Source organism: Podarcis gaigeae (genome assembly GCF_964106915.1).
Source record: "Podarcis gaigeae genome assembly, chromosome: 14".
In the NCBI taxonomy this organism is placed as follows: Eukaryota; Metazoa; Chordata; class Lepidosauria; order Squamata; family Lacertidae; genus Podarcis; species Podarcis gaigeae.
This window is the reverse complement of record NC_139690.1, coordinates 843,819-870,136: the sequence shown is the minus strand read 5'-3', so window position 1 is coordinate 870,136 and position 26,318 is coordinate 843,819. Positions and strand designations below refer to the sequence as shown.

Sequence of the window (26,318 nt, the reverse complement as noted above, 5' to 3'; positions counted from 1 at the left end):
TTCCTGTAAACAAATGATATCCAAATTCTGTTTTTCCAAAACATGATAAATTTGTCTCCTTTTCTGAGGAGAGTTCAAACCATTTACGTTCCATGAATAAATTCTCAGCGCCATGATGTCAAATTATTATTTTTTAAATAATATTTATTAATATTTAATATTAATAAATTTAATATTTATTAAAGTTTTAAAGGTTACAAAAAGAAAAAGTAAAAACACCATATTAAACAAAAACAAAACAACACATCACAATAAGGAGGGGGGAAAAGAAAGAAAAAAAGAAAACAGAAAAATAAAATCCATTAAAAACACAGCAAATCTTCCCATAACTTATCTTTCATTTGCTTGTTTCCTTGACCTCCTCACACCTCCCTTTTTTGTATTCTAGTTCGGTTAACTATTTCATCAAATCCTTTCCATCTTTTCCAATTTTTGTCCTGTAATTTATCTTAATATAATGTAATTTTACTTTCCCTCCTTTCACCAATTAACAGTCTGTTTTTTCCTAATCCTTTAAAACATTTCTGCTAAAACCTCATAACTTCATTCCAACATCCTTCTAACATTCATTAATTTTACAATGTTTCTGTAAATAGTCTTTAAATTTCTTCCAAGATGCCATGATGGCAAATTAAGAGGGTGTAGCCTCCGCTCCCAACAGCAGTGGGCTTTGTAATCCAAGTTCCACCGAGTGCTTTTGCAATAATCTATCCTTTTCTCCAACAGTCTTTATCTTTTGCTTTCTTCCTTCAAATTTGAAGGATAGGCCCTCGGGAAATTCCCACCTAAAAAAGATGTTCTTCCTCCTCAAGATGTTTGTCAAATCCGTATATTGGGATCTCAGGTTCAAAAATTGGCGTGGGATCTCTTTAAAGAGCACCACAGATTTATCCTGGATTTTTAGGCCTTTTCTGTAGTGGTGTCCCAGAATGATATCCCTTTGCTCCTTGGTCTTAAAGACCACTATACAATCATAAGTTATTATAGTATCCTCTTTTGGTCCGAATCTATAAGCTTTCTCTATCCAAGCTTCCACTTCCTCTTTTTTGAGGTCCCAGCATTCCACAAAAAATCCTACCAGAGACTCCTTGAGTTTTTCCTCTTCCAAAAAAAGGGACCCCCCCTCAATCTCAAATGCAATTCTTTCCCCTTCAACTGCAGAAAGGCAATTGCATTGGCATTTTCATATCACATCTGTTCCAAATCTGGCACTCTGTCTCCAGCTGTGCCATCCTTGTGTCATGCGTGGTTATCTCATCTTTTACTTCCTTTAAGCCAGTGCTTAAAAGCTCAATTCTTTTATCCAATTTATCAATACTTGCTGTATTACGATTTAAACCTTCTCTAATGCCACTCAAGATTGCAATCACCAACTCCTCAAATTGCTGGGCTTTAGAGCCACGTCTTGTTTTTTCTGGGCACATAATAGCTTAGGAATGTCAAGGTCAGTCCCACAGTCTGGCGCAGTGGTGTAAAATAACAATTTCCCTCCACCAGTGCCACTGCAGCCGGCCCAGAGGCTGTGTCCCTGTTCTTTCAAACAGGCTGAAAACCAAAAGCCAGGGTGGCAGAAAGAAAAATCTCTGGAGCTCCCCTTTGTTCTGAGGGAAGAAGACACTTTTTATCAATTTAAAGTGTAGCCAGGCAGCTCCGGAAAGTTTGTAACAAAGTCAGTGGAAACGGAGATTGAATGCTTCCTCTTCCATTGTGACATCACAATGGAGACTAGTCTTCCCTCCTAGGTGGTCCGCTGCAGAATGGGGAAGTCTCAATCAAATTCACAATCTTCCTAGTTTAAAGTCTTAAACACAAATACCCCCTCTACCCTCGAGGAGGGGGAGTAAAATCGCTTGCAAAGTTTTAAAAACTTTTCACTTCATTAGAGCTTTGGTCTTTGTACACCAATTCTCTCTTTCTCCAAAAAAATGGGACCGACCTCCATTTTTAAGTCTCCCTTCTCTTCCAAATTCTTTTCAAATTATTTATTGTAGTTACTTACAGTTCCAAATTTTTAAGTCTTTTTTTCCCCCCTGAAGGAATTGGCCGCTCACGATCGCCAGTCTCGGAACTTCGCTGCTTTGAAGGAAGCGGTCGTTTCCGCTGTGCCGTGTCTCCGAACCTGCTTGCTTTCGGGGCTCTTACGAGCTTACCAGAGAGCAGGGGAGTGGCTGGAAGGCACCCGCCGGAACACCAGGTCCTCAGAACGCTTGATCTGAGGTTTTTAATGGGGAACCACAACGCTCTCGCGGTCTCCCCAATTTCAAAGCGCTGGGGCTCTTTCAGCCGAAAGAGCTCCCGACTGCCATTATCGGGCGACCAACCGGAAGTGACATCATATGATTTATCAACTGTGAGGTGTAACTCTTGAGGCATTCGTCACTACAGTACCCTTTGAGCGAGTGAAGACTACAATGGTACCTCAAGTTACAGATGCTTCAGGTTACAGACTCTGCTAACCCAGAAATAGTACCTCGGGGTAAGAAATTTGCTTCAGGATGAGAACAGAAATCGTGTGGCAGTGGCGGGAGGCCCCATTAGCTAAAGTGGTACCTCAGGTTAAGAACGGACCTCTGGAACGAACTAAGTTCTTAACCTGAGGTACCACTGTATTTAAGGCAGGGAGGGTTGCTATTTGTGGGACAACAACTCCCATTGCCTCAGACTTTTGGGAGCTAGCATGATGTGCTGGTTAGTGTGCAGGACACTAGTTCAGAGCATGATGGGAGTTGCAATCCAAATCCTAGAGGGCCACCGGTTCACGACTCCCGGCATCAGGGACCGTATACAATATATTCCCCATTTGAGCCTGCTCACATCCTGGGTGCTTGAAATAATGTACAGCTGACTCCCAAGTTGAGTAGTCACCATGAGAGCTTATCTCAAAGATCAGGGAGACTTGGATGGAGAATATAGGGGGCAGAAAAGGCAAATGCATTCCTCAATCACCCTGGTGGTACCAGGGTGGCAAATTATGCCACAAGCATTGTTTGCTCCCTCTCCCTGCCAGAGTCAAAGGACTCTGATACAGGCAGGAGAGGCAAGGGGTGGATGGACATCTCTGCTGACTCCACTGCCGAAAAGCCTCAGAAGCGAACATGTAAGCAGCTGGCTTCCTTATAAATTTGATTAATTTGGCTTAAAGTAGAAGGCACTCTTGTCCATGTGGGAGGTGACAGCAAAAGAAGAGATCTAATGAGAACTCTTTTGTGGAAGAATGAGATCCTTATTTGGACAATTTGGGAAATATCATAGTTAAATGGAATTGCAGGCAGGATTAAAATATGAGCAGCAGCAGATGAATGATAAATTTGTAATGAAGGGAATGTGGAATAGATAAAGGTATAATTGCTGCAAGAATGGGTGGGAATACAAACACCACGGAAGAAGGGTGAGGAGTCAACTTTTAAAATGTGTAGAAATTTGGTGTAAAATTTGATGTTAATTTGTTAAAATTGTTAAAATTAAAATGAAATTAATTGGAAAAGAAATTATGTACATTTTATAATAATCTGGATATTTATTCGGACATATGGACTGCCTACATTAATTTATACATTTAAGTCAGGATTGACAGAATACTTTAATTGTTGGTGCTAGCTGCTGTTTCTTCTTTTCCTGTTATTTTTGCAAAAAGAAAGAAAGCTTACGACTTCAGTCACTTTGGCCAAAGTTGCGCCATTTTCCTCCTGCCTACTTAAGTCTCAGGGTACTGTCATTCCAAGGGCTCTTCCTCTGAACCTCCAAGGAAAGAACGACAGCCCAGTGGTAGCACACATGGCTTAAAGGAATGTCCCAGGCACCTCCAATTTATTATGCTGCAGCAAATGATGGGAAAGATCTTTCCCTGAGACGATAGAGAGCTACTGCCAGACAGAGCAGACTCTCCTGGGCTAGGCAACTGTCCAAGCTGATGCACAGCACCTTCCTATTTTCCACTAGCATCATTTACTTCAATATGAAGAATGCTGCCTTACCTCCTTACACAACGGAGTCCGACCAGTGCACTTGGGCTGCTGGTAGCTCTTCGGCAAGGCTCTGTAGCTAGAGCCAAGTCTCTTACAAGAAGCGTAGTCTATTTCCATTGCTATCCCTTCTGTAGCCCGTTCCTTAGGGAAAGTCTCCATGTGTGCAGACTCTTTGTAACCCAGAAAGTTTTTAAACCAAGTGAACAGCTCTGGGAATTTCCTAAAAAGAGAGGGGGGGAATGGGAGAGGAAAGAGAAAATATTATAGAACTCAATGGTTGCAGGAAGATTATCTAAGTCTTTTGTCTAAATGATTTACACATTTAGGACACAAAAAAGGACAAACTGCATTGCCATAACTTATTCCTGTTTGGAATTGTGGTTTAAGCATGCCACATTTTGCTGTGTGGATTCAGCACCACAACTATGGTTTGCAACCAACCAGAAGCAGAAGCATCTAATCTCTTCGCCTTGCAATTGGAGGAAGAAGGAAAGCAGGGGAGGGAGCGAGTGAGCCCAATGTTCACTGCTGCTAATTCCCAACTTTCCAAATCAAGTTGACTCAATGCAGCCAGTAAATTCATCTGCTTTGTCAAGCACCCCAATGTACAAACAGCTGGCAATGAATCATGCAGCCAAGTATCATTTATTTCACTTACCCCAAAAATGGAGAAACTAACTGCACAAGCTCAGCTCGGGATATCACCTCCTGATTAAAAATGACCAGGCAACGGAGGAAATTCTCATATGCTTCTGTGCTTCGCAGAGCTTTCCGAACCTTGTGGGAGAAGGAAAAATATGGTTAGCAAATTGTTGAGAAAAATGAATGACAACACCGTCAATACACTGTACTTAACACCATCTCTTTGGGATGCAACATGGGAAACAATTCATAAATGGAATGAACACCTATATAAAATTTTACTGATTTAAGAGCTAATGTTCCAATTTAAACAAGCCTTGAATCCACTTTGGTAGATTATTATGCTGTTTTAAAACTGGTTAATCTTAGTACCTGACAAATGAAAATGTTGTTCATTTGCATCTGAAATTGTTTTTAAACATGAAACTCTTTTTAATAGTTGTAATTGTTTTCATTGCTGAAAATTATAATGCAAAGCCGCCTAGTTCACTGCTACTTTTGTACAGAAGGGTACTTTTTTCAAAATTTGCTGGGGTTTCGCAAATTTTCAAAATGTCATTTAGTCTCTGAAACAGTGGCTTCAAAAGGTATCTAGAAATCAGAGATCTCACCTAGTCAGGAGAAATATACAGCCGGCTGAGGTGTGAAAAGGGGCAGTGATGCAGAAGTTGTGTGAGAAGGTCATAAGCCCCCCCCCCCCCCCGTTAGATGCTGAGACTGACAGACAGGTAACATCTGGGAGGCTTAAGGCTTCTTTCCTAATGCACTCTGATCTGGGAGTAGGACTCAAATAAAGAAAGCGCTAGGGCTGTTTGAAAACTAATGGCTGCTTCAGCAGATGTCATCCAAAGTCTCACCTTGTCAAAGAACAGAGACTCTGTCCCATGTTTTCCAGCTTCTACCACTGAAGGGTCCTTCAAACTGAGCAGCTTTGGTTTCTTCTGCAGAAAGAGATAATGAGCCGCAAAAGAGTTTCAAAAACCAGAGTCGAAAGATAATACTTGGGCTGATGCCTATTGCAAAATATTTTAGTTTTGCTAAGCTGCTGCAGAGAAGCCAGAGAAGTGGAGAATGGTATACATTACTGTTGTTTTGGTAGGGTTAAACAATGGTTACTGAAGGCATATGAAGTAGGCATGTAAGAAAACCAGTCAGTAGATACATACTACTAACTCTTCACTGGGTTTTCATTATCAGCTTGGAAAGGCAAAGCATTAAAATACAAAGGGTGAATTACAAACACTGTTTCATTTGCAACAAGTTAATTGATCAACAAGAGTTCAACAACCTTCCTTATTTGCTGGCATCCCAGGTCTCAGAAAAGATTATAAGCCTGCCTTCTCCTCACCCAGGACCTCAACCTTTTCTTGCAGACCTCACACAAGGGCTCCCAGATGCCATGGGACACCTTTACTGGCTGTTCCCTCACTCTCACCAAGGTTAACTCCCTGCTTATGAGTTTTTTCTCCTAGAGCAGCACAGCCCCTCCATTCCCTTCAGAAGAATTTGCATCCTGAAATGTTATTGTAATAAATAAATATTAGGAAGACAATGATTCAAAAGCTCTGATAGGCTGTGATGAACAAATGATTTTCCAGCTAAAATGAGCCCATTTATAACTTACAACTAAGCATACAGTCAATCAGGGACCGCTGTCCCACTAACAGCTCACTCTGTTCTTGCTTTGGGCTTTATGCAGAAATGCAGCAGACCTTCTGTGACCTTCTTCATAGTCTCCTCCTCCAGCCCAATCCTACTGTTTTCAAACATAAATATGTGCATCTACCAACTAATGAAACACCTTCATGCATCTGATCCAGTGGCCTCTAGTCCACAGAAGCTTAGGCCACAATACAACATTTAAGGGTCACAAGGGACTCTGTTGCTTTCATTGCAACAGACCATTGCAGTATCTGGTATCAGCCTATTGATGAAGATGATGATCAATGCTCACCTTCACTGGAGGAGTTGTCCCAGTTGCGGCATGCCGCCGGATCTGACAGCCATTCTGATTAGGTCTTTGCTGCTTGCTGTTAAGTTGGGGCTTCTTGACTGTGCCCCCATGGTCATTTCTCACAGACTCCACTTTCTCTGCAGTTGTCTTGCTTAAAAGCTTGTTTAAACAACAATGTACAAATACATTTATTGATCCCAGTATCCCATACAGGCAAATGTATTTAATTGTAATCACCCAGGCAAAGCTCTAGAGCTCAAGGAACTTGATATTAAAATGGCCTTGTTAACTGGGGGGACAGTGGGGGCGGGCGTAGAGAACAGGACTCAGCTCACATCACGCAAAGTATATCCTTTCCAGAAAGGAAACTAAGAAAATTGGCTCTTTGCCTGTGATACTCTAAAAGGGAATCATAAGACAATTTGTTGTTTAGTCGTGACCCCATGGACCAGAGCACACTAGGCACTCCTGTCTTCAATAGAAACCCTAATTAGGAACTCTTGCTCTGAAGTCCAATCTATTTTGTTTATTTAATTATTATAATTAAATATCTCCCACCTCATTAATTAATCCATATCCCAGTACTTCAAAAGTTACACTATGACATAAGGAGTAAGCAGAACAGGATAAGCAATGCTCTCCTTCAAGGTGCCCTGTAAGTAACAACATTAGGAGCAAACTCACCACAGAGCTGTTTGCATCTGGCAGGAACTGCCCAAACTCCGAGAGCAGATCTTCCTGGTTCTTGAAAAGACGGGCCACCTGGGCATAGACCTCCTGCTCAGTCAGTGCCGGTGTGTAGTTGCCTCCTGCTTCCTTGGCATTCCGCTGCTCTTTCTGTCATGAGATGGAAGGGAAAGGAAGAGCTCAGAGCAGCTGTTCTAACCAGTTTCATTCTCCTGGTTCTTAAAGAAAATCCACAACACCTAGCATGAGAGCTCAAGAGAAAAGCATCAGATGACAAGATAAAAAGGACATGGAAGAAGTTTCCTTCCTGCCCCTGGAAGGATTCCACGGAGGGCCAGACACTTGAGAGGCACATCTGGCTGTTCTACAAGTGTTGCACCCTTTGTATGACTGATCTCCATTAATGATGGCTTTTAAACAGCATCTCTGGAGAAAATTTCCTGCTCTGCAGGTAGGAACTTTGAAGGTTTGAAGCAGGTAGATTTGAAGCAAAACTGAGCTAATGTCAACTGGCTGGGGATTTACTACTTGTAATGTTTCACCCAGTCAGGGCTTTTTTAAGGCAGAACTTGCCGGAACTGAGTTCTGGCACCTCTCAGGTGGGCGCCATTGCCATTATAAGAGAACAAGGGAGGTGTTCAGGGTGAGTTCCGGTACCTCTTTTTCTAGAAAAATAGCACTGCACCCAGTAATCATCTTTTCTTGCTTTGCTTGACAAGCCACTCGTTTCTTCTATATAAAAGTGAATATTGAACAGGAAAAAGGTGTCATTAAGACTTGTGCAGTTGCCCACTCACCTGATAGGTATGGAGGATCTCCAAGAAAGCCTTGTAAATGTCTGGCTGTCCCTGGAAACGATTCTTGATCTTATTGACGTAGTTGATTGCATGATTAAACTCAACCGGCTGGTTATTCTGGAGGGATGGTGTGGATCCAAGAGAGATTGTCACAGGTGCATGGGGCTGGACTGGTGGAGAGCGAGGGGATGCATAGGGGATTGGGGGAGTCTGCTGGCTGGTTGGTGTATGTGTCTGTAGCTGGGATGGCTGGAAATGAAAAGCAGACACTGGGTTACACTGGTTCCTGAACAGCCACGTATTGAGTGAGCCCTTAGTGAGCCCTCCAGAGTGCTGCTTTGACTATGCTCAAAAGCAAAACAAACAGCAAAACTTATTATTACCTCAGGACGATACAGAGCTTGCCCAGAATAACCATGCAGCAATATAGAGATGAAAGGAACAAGATGCTCATCTACTTCAACTCCTTTCCCAAAGGCAGTGCTATTCCCTTGTGAATCCACCTAGCTAGATCATTTACACAACACCAACTATGGTATGCTAACAAAGCAGAGCTGCAGAAGCTTGGTTGGCCCAGAAATTTTTGTGCCTGAAGAGGGAAATTCCAAACAGATATTGTGCTCGTGCACAGAATGTGTTGGTGGATTGTGCCCCAAAGGTCAGCTATCTGTCTCTAACTCTCCACTTTGGGAACATGCCTCCTTGACAAAACCCCAAATCAACCTCACTTTGTCCCTTGAGAGGGCCTTCTCTGTCCGGAAACCACAGGTGTCCCTACTTCTAAGCTAGAGACTACCTGTTTCATTTGAGGTTACCTTGCTGATCTTGGCAGGTGTCGGCTGTGGTGCTGGCTGTGCTGGGGCTGGGGCAGACTGTGCTGATGGCTGAGACTGATGCTGATGCTGGGGCTGGGGCTGGGGCTGAGGCTGGGGCTGGAGGCCGTGGGTCGGGATCTGATGAACCTGCCCTGGTGTCGTTACATTCACCATGTCATTAGTCTGCACTTCAATTTTGTAGCCAGGAGGCAAGAAAGTGTTGAAACCCATAATCAAATCAGGATGGCCTTTGAACAGCTGAGACACCCGGCTAATCACTCCTGGAGTATCAATGCTGTGAAATCAAAAGACAAGGAGGAAGAGAGAGATCAGCTCTCCTCTGTGGATTTGACACATTTCAGACATGCATAGCACTACATTTAGAGAACACATTACAGCTACTAGCAGAAAATAAGGCAGGCAAGCTGCCAACAAAACATGCTGCTTGGGGAAATAAAAGTAACCAAATTCTTGAACAAGCACCTCTTTCCTTTCCAGCCTGCCCAGGCCTGAAGAACTTCTGGAATGGTTCTGCTTCAACTACCCTCTTTAGCAGAAATGTGTCATGCTTCTATAAAGAAGAGCACCGTACCTATGGTGTCACCTCAACTGTGGAATGCCCCTCATCAGGAGCCCACCTGGCATGACATCACAAGCTGTCAGAGCCTGCTGAAGACCGTCCTATTTGTACAGGCATTTAGACTGTAGATGGGTTTTGGAATTGTTTGTTCTGTTTTTAGCTTTTTAAGATTTTATTTTTAATGCTTATTTGCTGGTTACAAATTGAATTTATTTGTTTTATGAATTGTTTTTATTAACACTTTGGAATTTTTTTAATGAAAGGCAGATAATATTTAATATAAATAAAGAAAATATATAGGCATGGGCATTTCACAATAAGCAAAAAGGTGAACAGGACATGTTTGTCTGATAATCTATTGCTAAAACTCAAGATTCTAAATCTCATGGGGGACGGGTGAGAAAAAAGAGGGGATTGTGTTTTCTTTTTCTGCCCCCCCCCCAAAGCATCTACTTCTTTCCCCCTCCCCCAAGAAACCATCTTTATACAAGTATCAAATCTGCAATGACAAGTTAAGTGGCTGTTGGTAGTATTTATCATTTCCTTTTTATTTTGATACTTTGGCAACTCCTGTTTGCTTTATTTCTCTTTGGGTATATTAAAAAATCTAATAAAAATTCATTTTTTTTCTTTTTAAAGTGCAACATCAGAAAGTAAATCATGGACTTCTTAATTTTGTTACGTGCATTTCTTCCACAGTGGAAGTCGATGAGACAGGTTCCAAGTGAGTCTTCAAAAGCAAAAAAGGCAGCTGCAGAAGTGAACATGAAGCATAAAAGCCTCTCCCCGAAAGAGGAGTTTTCTCAAAATACATTGAGAACCATATCTAGTGATGCAGCCACTTTTTTACATTTTACTTGTGTTTTCCTATGGCTGCTATTGATTCTCTTCCTATGTATTCAGACAGCCTCCTATCAAGACACTAGGCATGCTCAGGCCCTACCTATCAAGCCCATCCAGACTATCATTTGGACCTTGGATAAGGCATACTTAAGAGCAAACTTTGCTTTTTTGGGACCCACTATAGATGGGGGTGTTAGGCATGAGGGGTTTTAGCCAGATCAGGGGCTAAAAAAGGAAGTTTGGCTGCGAGTAGAATTATGAAAACAAGCACAAGAAAAAACAGCAGGCAAGATAGGACTGTAGTGAATTTAGGGCAGACAAAGGGAAAGATTCAAATGTGTGATATTGTCAGGTATTTGATTTTGACCTTACTAGTGAAATACTACATGGCCCAAAGAAGCATCTGTTAAAATAAAGCACACAGCAGGTTCGCACCTTTGAGATTTAAACTCCTTCATGATGTCCAAGAAGTCGTTGTAGACTTGAGGCTGGCTGCCAAATTGCAGCTTCACTTGGTCAAGGTAGGAGAGGGCATCTTCCACCTAGGACCAACAAAAGCAACTTAGGAACATGTCTTTCTGTCACCATTTTATCTCCATTCTTGCACATGCACAGGGAATGCAACCCCTGAGATAGAAAAAAGCAGTTAAGCAAAACTTATTCTTCCACCAGAAAGCAATTCTGCACTGTGTATAGCTCTCTCTTCTGTGAAGCCCAGCCGTACATAAGAGATATAAAGACCTGGGGGAAAACAGAGAACTGGGAAGAGTGGAGGAGAATAGTCTGTCCCACACTTCTACCATTTTTTTGGGGGGGTGGCCTTTCTGGAGCTTCACATCTCTTGTCATGCAACACAACAGTCCTCTCAAGAAGTGAGTAGTGCTACTGCAGCCCAAGGCAAAGTTCCAAGGAGGGGCACAGTAAGGGACCTGACACTACTTTCTTGTTTTACGTTGTGATGGGTGTGGCCGTTTTGTGATGTGCATTTTGCTGCTGCTTTCTGGGGAAATTTACAAATTACAAAGGGTTGGATAAGAGCGCCTGTTTCCACAGACCCAGAAGAGTGATGGATCCAGGGCTTCCAAGCAGGCTTTTAAAACAAATGTCTAGTGGACAAGCCTGAAATTGCAAACCCTTCATAAGCAGGGTGCTGTGCAGAAAAACAATATACTGTACCACAGCCACTCTTCAGGCTGGTTATTTAAGCAATATTTCAGCCTGAGTGAAAACCTGTTTTTAAAAAAGTTTTTTTTCCCTGCAACAGCTGGGCTATGCATGTGCTCTTTCCTCAGACTTACGTAACAGTTTTCCTGAGTTCAATGATAGAAACTTTTGTTCACTTTTTTGTTCGACAACCAAGGCACAATTGCTGGTTGGCAAATTTCTTTTAAAAAATGGAGAAACACGCCTCAGAGGGCTTCTCTCCCCGCCCCCCGCAGGCCATTTCTTGGCCGCAGCCAAGAGCTATACCAGAGATACCTTCACAAAGTAATACTCACTGCAACTGACAGTGGCTGTAGCAGAAAACATGTACAGGACAAAGAAACACCCCCCAAAAGTAGTTATTTACATACATATAAGAAATGGGATGTATGTAAAGTCAGCCTTACTCAGAATAAAAGTTAATGAAAAGGACTGTCTTAAGTTCATTAATTTCAGAGGGTTTACTTTGAGTAGGACTAGTATTGAATACAGCGTAACAAAACAACCTATAGAAGAGATGATCAGAGGCTATCAGAGTTCACACATCCCCTTGTCAGGGACATGCCCTCCTTGGCCAAGGACGACAACCATAAAGCTCCCTGGGAGACCTTGGGCCCAACACCACCTCCTAACCTAACCTACCTCACAGGGTTGTTGTGAGGGTGAAATAGGGAGGCAGAAAACCATGTACACCACCTTGAGCTTGTTGAAAGAAAAATGTGGTATATAAATACAATAATTTGTCCAGGTGAACACGCAAGTAATCAAAACGTCCTAGGCCTGCACAAAATTTTAGTGGGACAGCAAGTGGCCTTAACCAAAAGATTGGGAACCTGTGGCCATCCAATTGTTTCTGGCATACAACTCCCATTATGCCTGACCACTAGTGTGGTGACTAAGGCTGATGTGAACCGGAGTCCAACAAGAACTTGGGGGAGGGGGTGTCACAGGCCCTCCATCACTGACTTAAATGCTCTTTGACTTCTGCTTCCCCCTCTGTTGCTGACCTTTATGTAGGGGTGGCAGTGGAAAAGAAACATTTTAACAGCCAAGATATGAGATCCATGCAGTTAGATTAACAGCAATGTAAGAAGAAGAGAGAAAACCATAACAGTACAGTTGAAGTTCTTCAGTGTTACTAAACTATTGATAAAACAGGGTATGTATCTTATTTCTGCTATTCCTCAATGTACACCACTATAGCTTATCTGGTCAAGTTTGCAGCAAGGCACAAAAACAAACCTTGACTAGTTATTCCAAAAGCTGCTAGCAAAGACTCATACAAAAACTGCATACCATCCCCCAGATAAAACCAGGATTAACCTACTTCATGGGTAGGCAAACTAAGGCCCAATCGCCTTCTAAATCTGGCCCACGGATGGTCCAGGAATCAGCGTGTTTTTACATGAGTAGAATGTGTCCTTTTATTTAAAATGCATCTCTGGGTTATTTTTGGGCCATGGGAATTCGTTCATTTCCCCCCTCAAAATACAGTCCGGCCCCCCACAAGGTCTAAGGGACAGTGGACCGGCCCCCTGCTGAAAAAGTTTGCTGACCCCTGACCTAAAAGTTCTAAAAGCCCGCAGCCATACAACACTTTATTTTATATATTTATACAATATGTTAATCGCTTTATGTTGCCAATGGCAACCCAAAGCAACTTGCAACCAAGTAAGTGGATATCCGCTTGAGCTAACAGCGTAACTTTCTCATTTCCCCAAGCAGTCTGTGCTTCTCTGAAGAAAGGTTAAATGAAACCAAGTTAATCTACCTCAGACCTTACCTTCAGCCTCTGGAATTGTTGCTGCCCCTGCACTGGTGCTGCAGGGGGAGTTGGGTGAGCATGACTCTGCACCACTTGGCTGCCATGAGGCTGGGGTGGGTTGGGATGGTGATGCCCACTATGGGCAGTTGCGAGAGTGGGCCCATGACTGCTGGAGCTCTGCGGCACAGTGGACACCTGGGAAGGAGAGAATAAAGACAAGCCACTAGGGTTAAGCCTTATGCCAGCATGGGTATCTCCAAACAATTGCTCTGGAGGTCACCTGGGAATGATGACTCCAAATAACTTCCATCAAAGCAACATCTGTGGCAAAAAATGAACTCATATTGCTGAAGCATCTTTGGTTGTCCAGCCTAGAGCTTTGCTTTCAAGTGCTCCTCCTTTGAGAAAGCTAAGCCTGGCCTGGAGTGACATGTCTGAACAACAATGATGCATCCCTGTGCAGAGTCCCCACAGTTGGGCACAGGAAGAGCATGGCTAGAACCCTGTCACCTATTTAAACTGATACACCCATCCCCATTACTGACAGTACCAGCTTGACCATGAGATTTACTTCCAAACGAACATGCTGAGGATTGCACTGTTAAATAATGGGCCTCAAGACTGTATCTACTTCCAAGGGCAAGGAGGCTTGAGTCTCACACACTGGGAGGTGGAGGAGAGAGAAAACATGCTCTTTATTGTTATGTTATTGTTTGCCCACAGAGCAATGAAGATTGATGAACTTCCTGAGAGGACATAAGCTTAAAAAACATGACAGCAATTCTACCTGGTAGCTGGGTGTTACAGAGTACTGTATCCCAGTAGCAGATTGCATGGTCTCCGAAACAGATTCATATACAGGAGGTGCTGGAGCAAGAACACGATGCTGGTGTTGGAATGGTTCTGTGTTGCTGGCGATACGTCTCTGCTGTGACGCGTACACAGGTGACTCCTGTTCATCCAATCGCCGCTTCATTCTGAATTCATGCTCAGGAAAGCACTATAAAACCTGTTAGAAAGAGGAATGGACAAATAGAAGCAACGAATTGTCAACCTTAACAGTAAAAATTTTATTTCAAAATCAAGGAGACAAAACAACAAAGATTCTAGTTATGCATTTAAACAAAGACTGCTCTTTGTAGGAATTTAGAGCAGTGTTTCCCAAACTAGGGTCTCAGCTGTTTTTAGACTACAACTCTCATCATCCCTCACAAGCAGGACCAGTGGGGTCAGGGTTGGTGGGAATTGTAGTCCCAACACAGCTGGAGACCAAAGTTTGGGAAACACGAGTTTAGAGGGTGTAATGTGACTAGACTGAAGATTTATAGGTGGACAAACATTACATTTTAGTTTCACCTTAAATGTATCATGATAAACTTGACAGAAACTGGATGGCTTCATGAGTGCAGTTATGCCAAACTATAGAACTAAAGCACCATATACAAGATAAATGCTACCATATCTGCTTGTGCAGATCCTAATCCACCCCCACCCCACCCCACCGGAAGAAAGACCAGTTTCAATCCAAGCTGAGTTAGCCAAGTTCTTCTGAATGGCCTTTGGCAGATCACTCTTTTAGCCTAACCTACTTCTCAGGTTAACCTGCTTTTTAAAAGCTTCCTTAAGTGTTTTTGTTTGCAAATATTAATCTACTTCACAAGGCTTGTTTGCAGTGTTAGAAACTGAGATATAAAAGCTAGGAGCCATAGCAAAACAGATCATACAGAGAGGACAGTGGGACTGAAATTTAGGCACATGTGGGACAATAACAACTAGTGAATTTCATGGCTGAGTGAGGATTTGAATTCCAGCATCATAATATCCTTTAAGAGTTGTGGTAACCAGGATTGTATTTTTTTTATATATAAATTTTTTATTAAAATTTCCATCATTTTTATAACAACAAAAACAAAACAATACAATAGACACAACAAACAAAAAACAAGTACAATATCAAAATCTTATTTTCTTATAGTTTACTTCCCCGACTTCCTCATACTTCCCCTTTCTGTATTCCAATTTCTAATCAATTATTCAGCAAATCCTTCCCTTATTTTAACTTAAGTTTAATCTTACTTATTCTCTTTGACTTATCCTTTACCGCTAGTAACTGCTTATTTTCTAATCCAACATTATTTTAACACTCATTAATTTTGCAGTAGTTCTTTAAATAGTCCTTAAATTTTTTCCAATCTTCTTCCGCTGTTTCTCTTCCCTGGTTTCGGATTCTGCTCGTCATTTCTGCCAGACCCATGTAGTCAATCACCTTCATCTGCCATTCTTCCAAGTTGGGTAGATCTTGTGTCTTCCAGTACTTTGCGATGAGTATTCTTGCTGCTGTTGTAGCATACATAAAAAAAGTTTTATCCTTATTTAACACCCCCTGGTCGACAATACCCAAGAGAAAGGCCTCTGGTTTCTTCAGGAAGGTATATTTAAATACCTTTTTCAATTCATTATATATCATTTCCCAGAAAGCCTTAATCTTTGGGCATGTCCACCAAAGGTGAAAAAAAGTGCCTTCATTTTCTTTACACTTCCAACACTTATTGTCCGGCAAATGATAGATTTTTGCAAGCTTGACTGGGGTCATGTACCACCTGTAAATCATTTTCATAACATTTTCTCTTAAGGCATTACATGCCGTAAATTTCATCCCGGTGGTCCACAACTTTTCCCAGTCAGCAAACATAATATTATAGCCAATGTCCTGGGCCCACTTAATCATTGCTGATTTAACCGTTTCATCCTGTGTATTCCATTTCAGCAACAAGTTATACATTCTTGACAAATTTTTAGTACTGGATTCTAACAACTCACTCTCCAATTTTGATTTTTCCACCTGAAAGCCGATTTTCCTGTCTATCTTAAAGACCTCCATTATTTGATAATAATGAAGCCAATCTCTCACTTTCCCTTTTAATTTCTCAAAACTCTGCAATTTCAGTCTGTCCTCTTCATATTCTAGAATTTCGCAATATCTCGGCCATTTAGACTCGATATTAAGCTTTTTAACAGCTTTAGCTTCCATTGGCGACAACCACCTTAGAGTTTTATTTTCCAACAAGTCTTTATATCTAGTCCAGACATTAAATAGTGCTTTCCTGACAATATGATTTTTAAAACCTTTATGAGCTTTAACCTTATCATACCACAAATATGCATGCCACCCAAAAAAGTATTATTGAAACCTTCAGAATCCAAAATGTCTGTATTCTCAAGAAGTAGCCAGTCCTTCAGCCAGCAGAATGCTGCCGCTTCATAGTAAAGTTTAAAATCTGGCAGGGCAAATCCCCCCCTTTCCTTTGCATCAGTTAAAATCTTAAATTTTATTCTGGGCTTTTTGCCCTGCCAGACAAATTTAGATATATCTAAATAGGTAACCAGGATTGTACACAGTATTTCAAGTGCAGCTGCACCATAGGCTTGTATAAGGCCATTGTGATATTTCCAGTTTTGTTTCCAATCCTTTCCCTGATGATCCCAAAAATATAATTCCCCATTTTTACCGCTGCCACAACCTGGGTCAACATCTTCATTGGGCCCTATGACCCTATAATGGTAGGACAGCACCAGCTCAGCCCTCAATAGCATATATGTAATGTTAGGATATGTTGCCCCTTGCGTGCATCCCCTTACTTATTAACACTGCATCAGATTTATCATTTTAATACTCTTTCACCCAGTTTGGAGAGATCCATTTGGAGCGATTTACAGCCTATTTTGTTCAAAACTACCCTGAACAACTTGGTGTAATCAGCAAACTTTGCTAACTCATCTCCAGGAAGGAATAGAAAGGCGTTCTGCCTCATGCTGCAGAGTTGGGTTCAAAAAGCAGGTAAATCTCACTCACTGTCACAGGACCAGAACCAAGAACAAGACAAAAATGGTTCTCATATCTATTTCAAGATATAAGAATATTTATTCTACTTGGACTCAGCGTTCGAAATTAGCCAGGCGCTGGTTACATTTTGCGACTGACAACTGGCCTTTAACGAGTCAGTGGAGATGTCCAGGTGCCATTGTTTGGTGCCTAACATCTCAACCTGACTGGTGTAGCTGCAATGCCACGTCAGTCAGTTGGTCTGCGGGGCAGCAGCGCACCAAAAGATACGCCTCTTTTGCTGCTGCACTGCTCTGTGAATCACCTGGTCTGCAGGGTAACATGGCACCAGAAGTTCTGCACAAGCCAAGTGATTCCCCACAGCCAGCCAGCCACTCCAGCTCACTGGGCTTTAGCAGCTCCGCAAAGGCCACCTGGGTCCAGTTTTGTTAGGGCCAAGGCAGTGACTTTTGAGCCCTGGAAGTAGAGGGCTGCTCCTTGTGGTGACGGGCAACAGCGGGATGCGGATGGTTGCAGCAAGAGGGTGCAGACACCCAAGATTGCACTGCTGGGGATGCTGCCGAGGAGCCTTTGGGGGCTGTTGCCTGGAGCCCCACCAGCGCTGCAAATGCAGACCTAGCTGCTCGTTTTGCTGCTCCAACTTCTTAAGCAGCTCCTGCAGCTTCCAAACATTGGTGTCAGTGCTACCGCAGCTCCAAAGAACCCTGTAACCCTCTCGCCCCATAAGGCAGCTCCAGGAGTGCTCCAGTTGCCGCCTACTCCTCCTATTCTCCCAGCTTCCCCCTCCACCCCCTTATCCCCCTTCCCCAACACAACCTGGCCGTGTAGAGGGGGGCCCACCTTCCTTAGGCCAGCTCTGCTCTCCCCACCCCCATGCTCAATATGCATTCCTAGAAAAGAAAATGATGCAGCAGAATTCAAATAAAGGGGGCAAACCTTCCAAGCAAGCCAGCAAAAATATTATTATGGGGAAAAATGAAAGGCAAAGCAATAAAAGAGGCACTGCTTAACTGCTAGAGTCATTTCATTTCTGAGAAGCAAGATCACCATTAGAAACTCCTTAAATAATCAGCCAGCTCAGGAATCAGCAGCAGAAGCCCCACAATAAAAACCAGTCCTTTTTCTGTCAAGGGTATGCAGTACAAGCACCTTTCCCCCCCTAGAAAAAAGGCACTGGTTAAAAGCGTGACACTTGCTTTAACAGCTTCATGGCACCTTTTTTCTAAGGCCCTGAGTAAAACCCATTTAACTGTCCATAACTTGCAGTCTCACAGAAAGGCTGAAGGGGTGGGGTGAAGATCGGCCAGATCTCCCTTTCTGCCCCCGCCCCAAGAGAAGCAATCTATTTAACTGTGTGAAAGAGCTTCTTATGTAAATTGTACAAGAATGGAAAAGACATCAACAAGCGCCCTGGAAGGCATCTCCTGCCCAGCCAGAAGAGTTCTCTGCACCATGTGCAAACCATGTGGCTGCAAATCTCAACTTGGCCACAAGGGAGCACTCCTGAGTTGCAGAAAGCGACTGGCAACTGGTTAATTTCGAACACTGGTTGCCTGGGGAAAGGAAAATAGGTTCACAAGGCAACTAGTCCACAGAACCATTGTAGTCTGCTATCCACATGATGCCCAGCTAGCCATTCTGGCTCTGAAAGGCACAGAGGACCAACTTTTTTTTACACCTCCCTTACCTGCTAGTCTAAATGAGATTGTTTCTTCCCAAGGATGACCAGATTATGTGGCTACTTATAAACATCAGTGAGGAATGAATTGTTATCCAGACAAAAACTTTGAAAAGGAAAATGAAGAAAAAGAGGAGAATGCGGCAAATTAAAAAAACAAAAATAGCCATACAAAGATAAAGGTTAGGGCCAGAGGCCCAACTGAACTGCAGTAGTGGATACTTGGAGATGCCTCCTAGCTACTTTTTCCAACAATGTGAATGCTGAATGTTGACTGTGACATCCTTTTCACAACAAGAGCAACGCCATACAATAGTTCACTCCAGGGATCTAAATTATCCCCCTTATCATTTATGTGGATCATTTAGGCAGTTTAAGGCAGGCTTGCAGAATAATACAGCTTTATTTCAAAGAGCTTCACATGCATTACCTCCCTGATCCTTACCACAATCCTGTAAGGTAGGCAAATGCCAGTCTTCTCATATGGGAGGTGTGGGGCTGAGGTGAAGAGAATGTTGGCTTGCCTAAGACCACCTAAGAGGGTTCCACCAACTGGGAATGTCCCAGGCTTCCCCATTCAATAACTGTGCTACACTAGCCACTTCAGCTATACATACACTCAAGTAACAAAGTAGAGATGTTTTTACAAAAGCTGGGTGCTTTTAGTTTTTTTGCCCTTAAAGCCACTAATGACAAGTTAAATATGACAGCTTTGCACCTTTTAAGAATTATTTGCAAGGGTGCTCTAAGGCTACCTAATATTTCATGGTATTTCAGAAAGGCAATAAAAAGGCTCATTCATGGTTGTGAGCCATTATATCAGTGAGTCAACATATCAGTTCTGTTGAGTGACACTTTAAAGGAATCTTCCCCAAACTGTGCCCTCTGGGTGGTTTGGGCAACATCAGGCCCAGCCAGCACAGAAAGGAAGTGGTGGACATAAAACACAGTGATGATATCCATCTTTTAATATCTTGCCTTCTGCAACAAATCTGTCCCCAAAAATGATGGGATGTGTATCATGTGCAAGGCAGAACCACAAAAACCAGAGATCCTCTAGTTTGTTGCCTAACCTATGGATGATGATTAAATAAGTCATCAGAAATAACATACAGTGGTACCTCGGGTTAAGTACTTAATTCGTTCCGGAGGTCCGTTCTTAACCTGAAACTGTTCTTAACCTGAAGCACCACTTTAGCCAATGGGGCCTCCTGCTGCCACCGCGCCACCGGAGCACGATTTCTGTTCTCATCCTGAAGCAAAGTTCTTAACCTGAAGCACTATTTCTGGGTTAGCGGAGTCTGTAACCTGAAGTGTATTTAACCCGAGGTACCACTGTATTCTACCCTATTTTTTAAAAGCTTTCCACAATGGAGATTTCAGTTTCCATAATTAATTTTCCTCTTGAAAATATTTATGAACGTTTGTTTTTCTTTCTACACAATCTCCCTAAATGACAAAAATTAGAGACAATATTCACTCCGTTATGGAATATATTTATTCTCTTTGATTCTTGTCTATTCTACTAGAACTTCATTTGATCAAGCTCTGCAAGTCATATTGACTTTGATCAAGCTCTGCAGTTCATACCTGCAGTTCTCAATATCATACCTTTTCAATTTGGGAAACTTGGTCCAGGGATGTTATGTCAGTGAGGGGATATCATTTCTTTACAGGGGAGGCTAGCGTGGGGGCTGGGATTGCCACCATCGAAGGGCATGGGAGGAATGGCGGTGGGGGTAGGTATTATCGGCGAAGCGTTTTGAGATGCGGTGATGCTTGAACCCCTTCCAATCTATGCCCCATCCCAAGGGACGTGGGTAGGGTGAGCAGGGGTTACCCACTTCCGTCATTGGTGCTGAGCAATGCCAGATCCATAGGCAATAAAACCGCCACCTTGCGAGACTTCTTTATCTCGCAAGGGGTTGACGTGGCGTGTGTGACGGAGACCTGGGTGTTCGAAGGTGAAGTAGTCACCTTGCATGAGATGACACCACCAGGTTTCTCCATCCTCCACCAATCACAGACTGTGGGTCGGGGGGGAGGGGTAGCGTTGTTAATCCGGGAGGATTGCTCTTTCAAGGCTCTGCCACCACCGGCGATCTCCGGCATTGAATGTGTTGGCCTAGTGTGGGGCACCAAGGAGAGCTTGGCTGTCTGGCTGGTGTACCGACCACCTAGCACACCAGCAGCCACCCTGTCAGGCCTGTTGGATGTGGCGGCAGGCTGGGCCTTGAAGTTCCTTAACCTACTGGTTTTGGGAGACTTCAACGTCCATACTGATGCCACCCCCTCCTCACGGGCTCTGGACCTGGTGTCTTCCATGGCGACACTAGGGCTCTCCCAGTTTGTTTTGGGTCCCACACCAACAGGCCACACGCTGGATTTGATTTTTGGTGCAGGTATAAATGTGATCATGTCCTCACTTGTGGAAGTGCCATGGTCTGAACACTATGCTCTGAAAGCCAGGATTGACTTCCTGCCCCCACCCCGCTTGAGTGGTGAGCCTATTTGGGCTCAGCCGCGAAAACTGATGGATCCTGATGGATTTCGTCAGGCCTTGCGGGACCCTGCTCCCCCAGCGGCTCACTAGATGAGCTTGTCGAGAACTAGAATAACTGGCTCTTGGTGGCCATCAATGAGATTGCACCTAAGTGCCCTCTGTGACCCCGCCGAAACCCCCTGGTTTACCGAGGAGTTCCGGAAAATGAAGCGGGACCTCAGACGGCTAGAGCGAGTATGGCGGCATGCTTGCGACGGAGCCTCAAGAACATCTTATAGGACGCTTATGAAAGCCTATGAGATGGCAGTGAAAGCTGCAAAGACGTTTTACTTCTCAGCTTCCATTGCATCTGCTAGCTCTCGCCAGGCGCAACTTTTTAGAATAATTAGGTCTTTAACAACCCTAGAGGAACAGCCAAATATAAATACGAATTTGACCCATAGCTGTGAGGCATTTGCGAGCTTTATGCGGAGAAAGTCTTGCTGCTCCGCTGTGACCTCCCTGCCAATTTGGGTACAGTAACAGAACTGGAGGCCCATCGACTGTCCCCAGGTCCAGTATTGGACCACTTTGATCGGATACTCCCTGCTGATGTAGACAGATTCCTTCGAGCTGGAAGGCCCACCACTTGCCCTGTGCCCATCCTAGCTGATTAGAGCGTGTCCAGACGAGGTGCGGGCCCACCTGGGTGAGATCATCAATCAGCCCCAATCAGGGGACTTTCCCAGGGGAGTTGAAGGAAGCAGTGTTGCATCCGCTCTTAAAGAAAACATCTCTAGATCCTTTAGATCTATCCAATTACCGCCCGGTTTTGAATCTTCCGTACCTGGGTAAGGTAATTGAGAGAGTGGTTGCCGAACAGTAGTTGGTAGGTTTCTGGATGAAACATCGGCTCTGGACCCATTTCAGTCCAGCTTTCGCCCTCGTTACGGGACCGAGACGGCTTTGGTTGCCCTAACAGATGACCTCCGTAAATAGCTGGATTGAGGCGGGTCAGGACTGCTGATTCTCTTAAGACCTGTCAGCAGCCTTCGACATGGTCGATCACAAACTTTTGGATCACCGCCTTGCCAACATGGAGATTCAGAGCACAGTCCGACAATGGCTGCGGTCCTTTATCTCAGGTCAGGGACAGAGGGTGGCGCTAGGAAGGGAGTTGTTACCGCGGCACTCCTTGGTGTGTTGGAGTGTGGATTGCACAGGGTGCAATCCTTTCCCCGATGCTTTTCAATATCTTTAAGTGCCCCTTGCCTAGATTGTCCGGAGCTTTGGGCTGGGTTGTCATCAATATGCTGATAACACCCAGCTTTATCTGTTGATGGACAGCCACCCTGACTCGGCCCAGGACACACTGACCTGATGCTTGGAAGCTGTGGCTGGATAAGCTGTGTGGGAGCCGGTTGAAGTTAAATCCTTCAAAGACGGAAATCCTCTGGCTGGGTCGAGACGACATGGGGTTGGGGGGCCAACTCCCATCTCTTGCGGGGGCTCAATTAGTACCAGTGCCTTCTGTCAAGAGTTTGGGTGTAACCTTCGATGCCTCGCTTTCCATGGCGGCGCAGGTTGCGACCGCAGCAAAGGTGGCATTTTCCCATCTCCGCCATATTAAGCTTTGGTCCCTTACCTTTCTCGCCCTGATCTGGCCATAGTGATCCATGCGGCGGTCACCTCCAGGCTTGATTATTGTAACTCACTCTACGCGGGGCTGCCCTTGAAGCTGACCCAGAAACTCCAGTGGGTGCAGAATGCTGTGGCGAGGCTCCTTACGAAGTCCTTACCATGGGATCACATTCATCCAGTGCTTTACCAACTGCACTGGCTCCCAGTGGTGTACAGGGTGCTGGTTTTGACCTACAGGACTGCCTCTTCTGGTATGCCCTGCAGAGGACCTTAAGGTCCACAAATGACAACATTATGGAGGTCCTAAGTCGCAAGGTGGTTAGATTGGGCTCAACTAGGGCCAGGACCTTTTCAGTACTGGCCCCAACTCGGTGGAACGCTCTGTCACAAAAGATTAGGGCCCTGCGGGATTTGACATCTTTCCGCAGGGCCTGCAAGACAGAGCTGTTATGCCTAGCCTTTGGTTTGGACTCAGTCTGACCCTTATGGTTTTGATCTATGGGCTACTTTTAAAATGAGGCTGCATTTTAAATTGTATTTTTAACCTGTATTTTAAATTGTTGCGTCCCCCCCCCCCATTTTATTGTAATTTTACTGGTGTTAGCCGCCCTGAGCCTGGCTCTGGCCGGGGAGGGCGGGGTATAAATAAAAATTTACTATTATACAGCTTCCTACTCAAACATATACTGGTCTTGTCAAAAATTCTTTACACATTATTATTACTTCCTGTGCAGATCATAATTGTTAAGGAGAAAAAGAATGCCACTATCTGAGCCCTACATAGGGAGGTTCAGAGAGAGCAAATATCAAATGCTGACAAAAACATAATCGCCTTCCTCCAGATGATCTGGTTGTGCTGTACTGGTCTCTGCAAACGTCTTCACTTTAGCCAATTTATCTTGTTTACATATAATCCGCTTGAACATTTCAACAATGCAAAGTGGCTTATCTCTGGAAAGTGATATGCTTTACATTTTAAAATAAAAGGGCATATCCTCTTTATTTTCCTTTTTCAACCAAAGTGCCAATGAGAATTTGAGCCAATGTAATGGGGGGGGGGGTTTAAAATTAAAACAAGCTTTTTAGTAGGACAATAACATCAAAGTAGCCCAATGTGTGGCTGAGAGTTGAACTACCATTCCATGAACTAAAGGCTGCCTTTTGTTCACCAATAGAACTGGGATTCAGTAGCAGTGCATTCTGCATTTTTCACGAATTACTTCTCATGCAGCTCTGGGGAGTCTCCTAACCCTCTGGAGCAATTTTTCAAGAGGCAAAGGGGCTACCGAGGAGGAGATAGAAAAATGCTGCTGTCCCAAAAGCAGAACTCACAGGATTCGTCCACCAGTGGCACCATAATCAGAACCTACAAGCTCAACACTAAGAATGCTAAGCTTCGCATATGCTAAAAATTCCTGTTTCTCATTCCAGATCCCTTCAAGCAACTGAAACAATTTTGTCCTAATCTGCATGGTCTAAGCCTCAGGAGGCTAAAGGAAACTATTGACATACATAACCTTCCATTAAGTCTGAAGATACATACATGTCAGTTGATAGTGCTAATTAGATTTAGGTCACTTAACTATAGGAAGTGATGCTCCTATGTATTGTTCCCCAAGACACACACTCTCTCTCTCCTTCTGCATCCATTAGAACACATGCCGTTGATTTGCCCAGAGGTTAGGCAAGGTCACACAGCTGCTGTAACAGTCACCATTCAGAAGTAGATCCCAAACTTTTAACAGGGATTTGGGAATTGCTTGAAAATGAACAAAAGCAAGCAACCAAGCAAGCAAACCACCAACTGTGTTTTTCAAAGGAACAACACAAATTTCTAGTTAAGACAACAAAGAGTAAAATTTCACCCAGAAGATTAAGTACCATAATTTTAAAAATATCAACTTCTAATACTTAAAATGTAGAGATTGAGATAAGGCACACAGTTATAGAACAACATAGTATATCCAGCATCATTTGCAATACAACTCACCCCAACCTTAGCATGGAAAAGAATTGTAGCATCAGCAATTAGCAGATGAAATTAGCTTAAATTCAAATGTCATCATTACACAAATCAAACCTTTTTCATCAGCCAAAAGCAGATTTTTTCCATTCCCCATTGCATATGATTTGCACTCACTAGAAAGAATGAACTTTATCCACTGATTTCAAACCACTACTCGGGAGGAAGGACAGTTTTAAGAGGACACCATAGTCTGGCAAAGTACAGTAGCACATATGAGGCACACTCCCTGATCAGGCTCCTCACAGGGTCCCTGCCATGGGAGCATATTCACCCACTGCTTTTCAAGCTACACTGGCTCCCGGTGGAGTACAGGGTCAGATTTAAGGTGCTGGTTTTGACCTTTAAAGCCCTTCACGGCCTAGGACCCTCGTACCTACGGGACCGCCTCTCCCGGTATGCCCCACGGAGAGCCTCAAGGTCCATAAATAGCAACACCCTAGAGGTCCCGGGCCCTAAGGAAGTGAGATTAGCTTCAACCAGAGCCAGGGCCTTTTCAACACTGGCTCCGGCCTGGTGGAACGCTCTGCCTCATGAGACCAGGGCCCTGCAGGATCTGATTTCTTTCCGCAGGGCCTGTAAGACAGAGTTGTTCCACCTGGCCTTTGGCTAGGAGCCAATTTGATTCCCTCCCCCTTTCTTTTCCTATCTCCTCCTGTGATAAGGCTGCATTTTAATGTTTCAATATTTTAATGTTGTATTTTAATCTTGTTTTTAAGTTTGTATTCATTCAACTTGTTTTTATTGTTACTTGTTAGCTGCCCTGAGCCTGGCCTTGGCTGGGGAGGGCGGGGTATAAATAAAAACTATTATTATTATTATTATTATTATTATTATTATTAAAGACCATTTCCCTAACAGGCATTTCAGACTGATCCAAATATAAGGGCACAAACATTTACAAATTAATCAAGGGCAATGTCCTCCTACTCAAAAGATATACACCAGGGTTTCACAGGTGCAGGTGCCAGATTGCCCTCCACCATCCCTCAGACCATGTGGTGGGCCAGACTATATTTGGGGGGGGGGCAGCATGAACGATTCCCATGCCTACAAATAACCCAGAGATGCATTTTAAATAAAAGGAAACATTCTACTCATGTAAAAACACGCTGATTGAGAAGGCGATTGGGCCACATCCGGCCCACGGGCCTTAGTTTATCTATCCCTGTTCTATCCTGAAGCTCTAGCTGTGAAGCCTACTGGAAAGTCTAAGAATCACTATCTCCCCTGCAAACTACCGCAGAAGGTTGTTGTTAAAAGGATAAAATGTAACTGTGGAATCCTTGAAGAAATTGATAATAAGCAATTCATCAGCAATTACCTTATCCCCTCTTGGATATGACCAAAGTAAAGGCAAGAGGCAACATACCAATTTTTTATAACCATTTCACTCATT

General features: G+C 43.6%; 1 protein-coding gene across 7 annotated transcripts in view; it reads right to left on the bottom strand.

The window, feature by feature from the left end:
• The window catches only part of SIN3A (SIN3 transcription regulator family member A), a 61,911-nt gene that overhangs the window by 22,543 nt on the left and 13,050 nt on the right, over positions 1-26,318 (bottom strand). For all 7 annotated transcript variants that reach the window (XM_083712163.1, XM_083712166.1, XM_083712168.1 and 4 more), the window contains exons 2-11: positions 14,039-14,260; positions 13,270-13,446; positions 10,719-10,825; positions 8,861-9,155; positions 8,046-8,294; positions 7,246-7,398; positions 6,562-6,720; positions 5,465-5,548; positions 4,624-4,742; positions 3,975-4,185 (exon numbers count right to left, since the gene is read on the bottom strand). In XM_083712163.1, the coding sequence (XP_083568289.1) occupies positions 3,975-4,185; positions 4,624-4,742; positions 5,465-5,548; positions 6,562-6,720; positions 7,246-7,398; positions 8,046-8,294; positions 8,861-9,155; positions 10,719-10,825; positions 13,270-13,446; positions 14,039-14,227 (1,743 nt within the window). In that variant the 5' untranslated portion in view covers positions 14,228-14,260. The remainder of the gene's footprint in view (positions 1-3,974; positions 4,186-4,623; positions 4,743-5,464; positions 5,549-6,561; positions 6,721-7,245; positions 7,399-8,045; positions 8,295-8,860; positions 9,156-10,718; positions 10,826-13,269; positions 13,447-14,038; positions 14,261-26,318) is intronic.